Source organism: Galeopterus variegatus, unplaced genomic scaffold, assembly GCF_000696425.1.
Source record: "Galeopterus variegatus unplaced genomic scaffold, G_variegatus-3.0.2 Scaffold17130, whole genome shotgun sequence".
Lineage (NCBI taxonomy): Eukaryota > Metazoa > Chordata > Mammalia > Dermoptera > Cynocephalidae > Galeopterus > Galeopterus variegatus.
The window spans coordinates 8,907-19,253 of NW_007743241.1; the positions used below are offsets into that span (position 1 = coordinate 8,907).

The 10,347-nt window shown below is 34.8% G+C and overlaps 1 protein-coding gene across 1 annotated transcript; it reads left to right on the top strand.

Annotated features, from left to right (window-relative positions):
* Positions 1-555: 555 nt before the first annotated feature.
* On the top strand, positions 556-9,633 carry LOC103582635 (high affinity cAMP-specific 3',5'-cyclic phosphodiesterase 7A-like). Its single transcript, XM_008564181.1, has 5 exons — positions 556-654; positions 6,310-6,441; positions 6,638-6,729; positions 8,741-8,885; positions 9,514-9,633. The coding sequence occupies exons 1-5, from the start codon at positions 556-558 to the stop codon at positions 9,631-9,633; spliced, it is 588 nt and encodes a 195-aa protein (XP_008562403.1).
* Positions 9,634-10,347: the final 714 nt, after the last annotated feature.

Consider the following 10,347-nt stretch of genomic DNA (forward strand, 5'->3'; position numbering starts at 1 on the left):
AAGGCAGGATTAACAAAAGCCCTCCCCTAGTACTGAAAACCTAATTCCAGATCCAAAACCGTGATGCACACATTGTGTCATTTTCATAAAGCCCAGTGTTTGTACTATTTTAGCTTCATAAAGATTTTTGCTAGCTTTTGTGTACTGCTGAATTTCTAGTACCTAGAACAGTACCTGGCAGTAAATATTTGTTGAGTGAATTGTACTGTTTTTATCAAACTGAGAAACTTTTAAAATTAAAACAAGTCAGAAGAGTTTGGCTCCATGATAGATTCATAGTTTAAAACAGAAAAAGAAAAAAAAAATTATTTTACAATTTTGACATGAATATGTTCTTATTGAAAAAATTTTCAAACAAGTTAGGAGTCAGGTTGGTATTGATTCTTTGGGTATATGTGTTAGTTGTGAGGTGATTATCATCTCTCTGAATTTGGAAAATTTTAGCTGATAGCTACATGAAGCGTGTGAATGGTTAATTCATAATTATCACAGTTTCGTACTTGTACATATGTCCCATTTTCAGTAAAATTGGGGTCTTCTTTCTTTGATGCAGTTATGATTCAAGAAGATTACCACAGTCAAAATCCCTACCACAATGCAGTCCATGCTGCAGACGTTACTCAGGCCATGCACTGTTACTTAAAAGAACCTAAGGTAAGGGGTTCATTTACATAAGGTGAAAATCGTAAGAAAATTCCTTGTGATTTACTTTCAAATACTTTTCCTTACATTAGTGACTTTACTCAAAATCAGAAGCTTCCTTCGTAAGAATGAGATCTAGCTCGATCAAATTGCTAAATGTGGCTATATTTGTAAATTCAGCAACCAGAGTTGGGGTGATTGTTGAGAGAGAGGCTGGAGAAGTCCAAGCAAGGCCCCGATCACTTGAAACCTTGAACAATGTGTGACAACGTTTGGCATTTACGCTGAGTTCCACATGAGCAGCATGAGGGCAGGGACAGCCTCAGTCTGGCTCAGAAAATGAATGGGGAGCTACAGAATGGAAGCAGGATACTTAGAAAATTATCCTGGCTGTAGTGTGAGAATGAATCGGACAAGACCCTAAGCATGAATGCCTGCCAGGAGCTATTTCAGTGCTCCATGACAGAGATCAGGGTGGCTTGGGGAGGGAGAGAAGTGGATGGTTTGTAAGATCTCTTGGGAATTAGAATGAACAGGGTGTGGTGTTTGAATGTGTCTGGGGGAAAGAAATGGAGGAGTCGATGAAGACTGGTTTGGGCAGTTCAGTGGAAGGTGGAAGTCTTCAGTGAGAGGAGGAGTGGAGAAAGAGGAGCGAGTGTGGGGGTTGGGCTGGTGGGGATGAAGCGTTCCAGTCCGGATGTGCGGAGTGAGATGTATTTGTGCAGCATCCAAATGGAGAAGTCTAGTAGAGAGTTGGATAAGAGTCTGAAGTATAGGAGAGAAGTCAGAGCTGAGATGCACATCTGTTTGCCCGTGCATGTTTCCTCTCCCTGGAGCTTCTGCCTGCTACCTACCTCTAGCTGGGTGGCTGCCTACCTCTAGACCTCCTCTGGGCTCTTCCTTCTGGCTGGATGTCAGGAGTGAGGCAGCTGGCTAAACCAGTCCCTGCCGGTTGGTGCTGACTTGAGACCTCCGTCAGTCTTCTGATTTTTAAAGGAATTGTGGAATATGTGAAAAGGCCTGAGTTATTTTAGTATATGTATCATTTTTTTAAGTCAACTTGATTGTCATATAACTTAAATGCAGTAATAAAATAAATAACTTTTGTGTGTATAATTTTAACAAAAGTATACTCCCAAGTGCCCCAATTTTTAGTTAAATTTTTTAAAAACTTGGGGCCAAGACTGAAACCTCTGTTTGAGAATCTTGTGGGAGAAACTGTAAGTAACCAACATACAATACAGTCTTGTAAATGGAATGAGGGAGATGAGTCTGTGGGGTGCAGAGGAGGCCTAACTCGTCAGTGAAGGCTTTTCCCACTGGCCACACCCAACCGGAGCAGCCAGGGGCAAGGAAACAGGTAATGCCAGGCAAGAAGTGTGGGAGGCCTGTGACAAAAATGAATACAAATGTGATTTTAAACACTTTTTGCCTATGTATCTTCTAAATATTTTTCATCATTAACATACTCAGTGAATTCTAGCCAAAGCTTCAATTAAGGATACAGATCAAACCACTAAGCCTTAAGATGCAAGCAGCTCTCTTTTTCCTTATTATAGTTATCATATAGAAACAGAGTCAAAGTTTTTGAAGTGAATTGTAAAAAATTGGAAACTTTAAGTTTGTATCACTTTTATTTCCTCGGCCTTCACATAGCATCCCATTATTGAGCGTTGTCATTAACTTAGTACACATTCATTGAGCATCTGTTACATGCCAGACACTGTCCTGGTGCTAGGAATGTAGTGGTGAACAAGGCGGGAAAGGCCCCTGGCTTCGTGAAGCCTACATCCTAATAGGGGAGGCAATCATTAAACAAACAGATAAATAGAATTTTGATCTGTACTGCAGTAATCACTGCTATGAAGAAACCAAAATAGAGTAATGTGCTGGAGAGTGACTGGGTGGATGGCAAGAGTTTGCAACTTTAGGTAGAGTAGTCAGAAACCACTTAAGGTGAAAGTGCATAACTGAGGAGTCAGCTATAGAAAAATCCAGGTGTAGAGGGAGTAGTAAGTAGAAAGGCTTCAATATATATACTTGTATTTAGTGAGAAATTTGTTTTCAATTTTTATACCTTATGATTTATATTAAGAGCTAATTCTTGGACTCTTCTGTAAATGAAAACAAGAAATATTCCAAGCCCAAGAAAATACTGAGAACTTAGAGAACAGATCCTTCTCTCTGTATATGCATCATCTTTAACTTTAATATCTATTTTTTTGTGTCCTCAAAGCTGAATTTGTATAGATTATAAAGCATTTTGTTCCAGTTAAGCCTGATATTTTCTTGATTTATTGACAGTAATAACATTTATAGTTGTCAGCTGGGGAGGTTGTGATTTTTCCATTTCCTATTTTAGTGTTTGTTCTCATGTTTACATTTGAGTTTAAATTAATGAATAACTGTATTTAAACTAGGCCCGGATAAAAATTATACTTATACATGTTCCAGAGATAAGCAAACCTACTGAACCTTTAAACCTTGTTTACTTGTCCCTGAAAGTTGAAATGAGAGCTTGGCCCCCACGTCCCTCTCGAGGCCAGCAAGACTGATGATGGTTGAGTTTCTTTTCTTGTGGATGTACCTTTATTCATGTACCAAGTATATGCCTAGCGACATGCTAGTTGCTGATGACAAAAACTGTGTATAAGAAGTAAATTTTGACCTCTGGAATCTCAGTCATGGAACATACTGGAACCTAATGTGGAAACCATAAGAATGTCAGCCCCCCCAGGGCAGGAATTTTTGTCTGTCCATTCATTAATGTATACACCTGTCTCTTAGAATAGTGCTGGCACGTTGTTAGGTGCTCAGTAAACATGAGTTGTGTTAGCAAATGGATGTTGCAGTATGGTCTTTATAATTGAGTAGGTTCACTTTAACTGTATTAGTTCTCTGTTTTTAGACCTCTAGATTGTGCCTGATTTTAATGTTACAGCTAATGCTACAAATACCTCCCTGTGCTTTTCCTTTTTGTATGTGGGAGGTTCTTTTCTTAATAAGTTTCAGGACTGACATAATATATCCAGAATCTGTATATTTTATCTCACTAAATTAGTCTCTTTATGATAGTACCAATTTATTTTTACCCTCAAAAAGAGAGTATCTCAGTTACCTTCTTTCTGCTATTAGATATATATTTTTGATTTGGCAATTTAGCAGGGAAAAAACTCTCACTTTAATTTACTTGTTTGGGTCAATTTTGAGCTTAGATTTTTTTTTTTCTTGTATTTCCTCTTTAGGGAAATGTGTGTCTAGGTCTTTGTCATTTCCTACAAAATATTTTCCCTAGTTTGCATTTTTTTTTTTTTTTTCTAAAAAGATGACCGGTAAGGGGATCTCAACCCTTGGCTTGGTGTTGTCAGCACCACGCTCAGCCAGTGAGCAAACCGGCCATCCCTATATAGGATCCGAACCCGTGGCCTTGGTGTTATCAGCACCGCACTCTACCGAGTGAGCCACGGGCCAGCCCTCCTAGTTTGCATTTTAATTTCAGTTATTAGTTATTTTTTCACATTTTGCTACATCACAGCTGCTAAAATTATTCTGAAATTGATTAAAGTCTTGTATTAAATGAATTAGACACTTGTAATAACCATTACAGTGGGAAATCAGCATAATGATAGCAAACAATGAAAACAAGTTTTTTGTTGAACACAGGGAAGCTCACTATTTAATAGTTTTTGGTTTTATTGAAAAAGGCCCTGATAACTTTGCAGATGCAATTGCAGTCCAACCTCCACAGATGTTAAATGACTTGCAGTTTCTTCTTCACACAACTCTTCTTTATTGCTGGGTTTTACTAGATATAACCACAGGATGGAAATAACATTTGTCTTTTTTAAAATCCACTTTAAAAAGTTGTATTAATGTCATTGAATTCCTCGTCTTTGTTTTAATACTCATGAAGATTTATTTTTACAAGGAGAAATGTTACATTTTTATAGAGTCAAATTTTTCTTTTTTTGTATTTGTGTTTTCAGACTTACTTTTCTTTCTACAAATTTTTAAAAATTTAGTTGCTTCTCATGTTTCTGTTTTTAATGGTTAACTCTTTAACCTACCTGAGATTGTTTGATGTCATATGTAGTCATACATTCGTTTTTCTAATAAGTCTAATTATGGATTATTGTATTCTCCCAGGATGGTATGTGTCTATTCTTCTGCCACTTTCATTCTGTTTTAGTTATCACAAGAATATAAAACTTTTACATATTGCTTAATAAATTACATGTTCATAAAATATACACACCCATGCCCATTCATTTATATGTCAAGGAAGAGAAGTTGCTTTATATGCAGTATGCTCCATTTTGCATGCCTTCTGTTAATCTTGATTAGTAAGCAGTGCTTTAAAAAATCTTTATTTTTAAGATGCTTTTGCATGTCCTACAAAAATAAATAATACACATTCTCTGTCTTTAGATAGTTTACAGTTTTCCAGGAGATTCAAGCTCTCAGACAGTGATTTTTCTGACTGAGATGAACTTACCACAGGGTTGTAGAAAAAGATGATCCATTCTGGCATAGAAAGAAAATAATAAAAGTTTAATCTATATTTTTTAATCTCATATTTTTAAAACTTTCAATTTTCATCTTTGTTTTACAATATGCTATATATGTAGTTCAGTATATAATATTACAGATTATAATCTGTAAGTAAATATACCTGTATTAATGGTGTATGCTCAAAATTTTTCAGTTAGGGCAAAAGATCATAAAAATTTAGGGAGCCACTGTTGTCCTCTTTTACATCTAAAGAAAAGCATGCTCTGATGAGTGTTATTGTGACAAGACGTGTGAAGTGCTGTAGAACACAGATCAGTCCTTGCTGGGGCAGGGGCTGGAAGCAGAGAACAAGGAGGGTGGGTCAGTGGAGTTGGAACTTAAAAGATAAGTACAAGTTTGCCAGAAAATGAGGGGTGATTTATGAAAAGCAGATGATACATTCAGGGTGGTAGTTTTTTATCACTGAAAATTTCAGTCAGCTAATAATAAACTTTTATTTATTGTGATTATTTTATTATGTCAAATAAGTTTGGAAATGATTATTGAGAGTAAAATTATAACTGCTAGTTTACAAGATTGTGTTTTCTGACATGAATACATTGTGTCCATTGTTCTGAATGTATTTATCTATTGGGAAAGGCTTTTATTAGACTTCTGCTCACATGGCTACTCAACAATGTCCTTAAACATTAGGACTACAGGAATAACCTTTCATTTTAAATCATATTTTTTAAATCCAATAATCAATTTGTTGATAAACACTTCCCAAGTTATAGGTCTTCTGTTTGGCAATGGCTGCAATAAAAACAATATGCATACCTGTGTTTGTCATTTTCAAGCCATTATTTCTCAAAAAGAATGGTTATGCTTTAGCTACCATTTTAATTAAGTTTGTTAAAAATGAAACAGTCTAAGGATGAGCTCTGTAAACTCCGTGTGGGCAGGGATTCTGTCAGTCATGCCTACGCCAGTGTCATGATGAGGCCAGCACCTGGCAGGCGCTTGGTGGCATTAACGAACAGTCCACCTATAAAAACAACAGGAGTGGGGAGGAGACTGTCAACACTACCCTTGGCTGCTAATTCAAAACTATTATAATAGTGTTGAGTTTGTTTCATAAATGTTTATGATTAATTGTTCTTTGTCACACTTTAGCTTGCCAATTCTGTAACTCCTTGGGATATCTTGCTGAGCTTAATTGCAGCTGCCACTCATGATCTGGATCATCCAGGTGTTAATCAACCTTTCCTTATTAAAACTAACCATTACTTGGCAACTTTATACAAGGTCAGTGCAATTTTATCATCAAAATAGAACATTTTTGCATTCTAGAAAATGTTTCATGTTTCGAAGAAATGAGGAATGAAAACAAATTCTCAATCAATATTAGAATTTCAACCAGATTAATATTACTAACAAATAATTCTTTACATTCTGAAAGAAACTTAACTATTAAATAACTCAGAAACGTACTTTTTTCTAGAATACCTCAGTACTAGAAAATCACCACTGGAGATCCGCGGTGGGCTTATTGAGAGAATCTGGTTTATTCTCACATATGCCATTAGAAAGCAGGTAGGTTGGATTAAGACAAATTTAATTTGTTATCAACTATGGAAATTAAGTTGGCAAAGTATTTTACAAAGTTTTGAAAATTGTTGTTATGTTCAGTTGTTCCACAGTTTTCGTTAAATTTAATGGATAAATATCTTTTTTTTAAAGTTTGAATTAAAATTTTAATAATTTAAACCTGTTCTACAGTACTTAGTAATAATTTAGTGAATATTTATTTTTATGAAAGACCATCCCATGGATTTGAATACACTCCAAATACACAGTGGCTCAGTCATGGTTACTACTTACTTACATACATAGGTATTACATATTTTCACTTTATACTCTGAATAAAACCTTAAGGTCTAGGTATAAAGGTAAATTTGATGGAAAGTAAACAGTCTGTATAATAAATAGATTCGTTAAAATCTGTCAGGGAGTTTTCAAAATTGATAAAGAAAGTAAAGAGTGTGTTTTATATGTTCAATAGCATAGTCCTGGAGTCACTTCTGGAGCTACAGGAGAAAATAATAGAGAAAGAACAACAGAAAATACTAATATTTTATAAAAAAAATATTTAATGTTAAGCAGCCCATTTAAGAGCCTAATAAAAAGCGTTTATGTAAATAAACCCAAGATGATGGAAGAGGTTAACAAAAACCTCACATCACTGCCTCAATGTGGTCCACAAACAAAAGCTTTTGCTACTAATGCTGCACTGAGGGAAGATGCCCTCAGAAAACCAAGGAAGTGGATGGAAACCATCCAAGTCAAGCAAAATGGTGAGATGCGAAAATACGTTTGGGTATTAAAATTTACATATTACTCACTGTTCTATCCTTTCCCTTTCTTAATTTAAAACAACTGTATAAAAAATGAGTGTTTCTTGTAACAACCATAAGAAAAAAGCTGGACTTTATTTTTTATTTTTAAAAATCTTTATTCATTGATACCATTTGGAGTATGACAATATTTCTTGTAAGTAAAATCATTTCTTGCTGCAGTACAAATATAAAAACAGCTTAAACCATACAGTGTTTGTATATAGAAATTATGGGTTTTTTTTTTATTAAGGCGGATTAAAATGTTTGCCTCATTATTCCCTTTTAATCATGTTTTGTATTTGATGATTAACACTGTTGAATTCTCAGATTTAATGAAAATAAAAACTAAAATAAGGAATACTACTTAATAGCATTCTTTTAGTTTTTCTTCATTTAGAATTTTATTTAATATTCTTTTATGTTTTCTTCATTTAGGGTTTTCATTTGTGAGGCTTTTAATCTTTACTGCTTTTTACTGATCATTATACAAAGATAGCATTTGCTACAGCCCATTAAAACAACAGGCAGGAATTTTTTTTAAAAGTGCATTTCTCTTGTTGTTTGACTGGAGGCAGTTTTTAAAATGATATAGTGTATTTGCTATTTGTACTAACAGGTTACATTTTTCCTTCCAGAGAATTTGGATATTCGTATACAGATGACTGATTGGTTCTTGAGTTTAACCCTGAAAATACAGTTGAATCTATCTTTTATTAAATTGTTTAGTGGAATGTCATCAGACATCTTAGTCAGAATGTCTGTAGGAGTCAGTTGAATGGGCTTTTATTCTCTCCATTTGAATCTTCTGCCTTTCAGATCTTAGAAACTAAAAAAGAAACCAAAGTTATTTACCCTCACCACAAGAGTTTTCCAGCAAAGAATTTTCTCAAACAACATACCAATGTTTATCGATTTTTTTTTAAGCAAATAATTCCACCTTGGCTGGCAAAATTAATGCACTCCTTTTAAAATGTTTGCATATTGGCATTTTTCTACAAACTCTCTTGGTTTCAGTTTTGATTATTTTAATGGTTTTTTGATGCATTTTTTTAAATTCTTTTTTTTGTGATAAATTTTAAGTTGAATGGCAGTTAGAATATCTTAGGGCTGTATAAAGCTTTTCAAGTATTAAGGTTAAGAAAAAATATCAAGAAGTAATTATTTAATAGAAAGCCTAACATTTTCTCTTTATATTTCTCCAATTCCAGGCAACAAATGGAGACTCAGATAGGTGCTTTGATACTAGCCACAGACATCAGTCGTCAGAATGAATATCTGTCATTATTTAGGTCCCATTTGGATAGAGGTGACTTATGCCTAGAAGACACCAGACATAGGCATTTGGTTTTACAGGTAAAATGGGGCTTGGAAAGATTCTATTTCTAGGGTAAATCATGTGAGTATTAGAATAAAAATGAAATATTCTAGTATAGTTTTTCAGATTGGTTAAATCCTGAGGGAAAGGTGAGGTGTTTCCTTCAATTAGTACACACGGTTTCCTGAAGGAGATCACTGGTGGATCTGCTACCTGTGAAGGCACCATTGCTTTAGTAGTTTTCATACTCAAGATTTCTGATGAAAACAATTTCTGCAAGATTTAGGATGTAAATCAACAAACAGCGTTTTGTTCTAATAAATTCTCACATATAAAAAATGGGAGAGAGAAATGAATTATTTATTTATAGCTTATTTGTTTATATTTTATGGTTCATCCAGTCCTTGTGCTTGGCTCCTTGGTATTAGCAAGCATGTATAATTAGATTAGCAGTCTTACAGCCTCTTCATCAGCATTTCTGCAAAAAGCAATGGGTAGAGCCAATAACATCATAAAATTAATATAAAAGACAATGAATATTTGTTGCAATATGTATTCTCTTTTTTTAAAGTGTTCTTTTTTCCACTATTAGAGTATTATTTAAACTTAGTACAATTCAGATTTTACTTTTTTTTCTTAGAACAATTTTAATATTTTGTTTGCTAGATGGCTTTGAAATGTGCTGATATTTGTAACCCATGTCGGACCTGGGAATTAAGCAAGCAGTGGAGTGAAAAAGTAACAGAGGAATTCTTTCATCAAGGCAAGTTACAATATTGCAAATAATCTATTCAGTTTATTTGTTAGCATCATAAGAACAAATAAAAACTCAACCACTTATGAGTTTAGCAGTAAGGTGCTTGATATTTTTAGTGACAATTCACAGTAGATGTACATATAATCAATAATGTACGAACTAAGCATCTGTTTTGAAAATTAGTAGACCACATGTATATATGCATTTATGAATATACATAGATCAGGCTGGAAATTTTACTGTACAGAAAGATTTCCATGCACTTGCTTCATTCTTGTCTTGTCAGAGGGCATGGCCGTATGAATATGTAAGACATTGTCTTGTGATTTAAAGCCAGAATCCAAGCGCCTTCATTGAACATACCTTCCTTTAAAAAATCTAAGTTGTAAATTAAAATGCTGACAGAATTACAGTCTTGGGGTACCAGCTAGTAAATATTTTCTACTTCCTTCACTTAAATAAAGATATCAGATTGGTAGTCTTTTCTATGAGTGAATAATTTAAAAATTTAAAAAAGAACTAATCAAGACACTGTCCTCTCATGAGGATTAAGTCTGTTTTTCCTAAAGAATTTACAGGTATGGGGCCGGCCCGGTGGCGCACTGCTATGGTGCACCGCTTGGGAGCACGGCGGCACTCCCGCCAAGGGTTCGGATCCCACATACAGACCGGTTCCCGCTCACTGGCTGAGTGAGGTGCGGGCGCAACACTGAGGGTTGCGATCCCGTTGCCGGTCCGGTCCG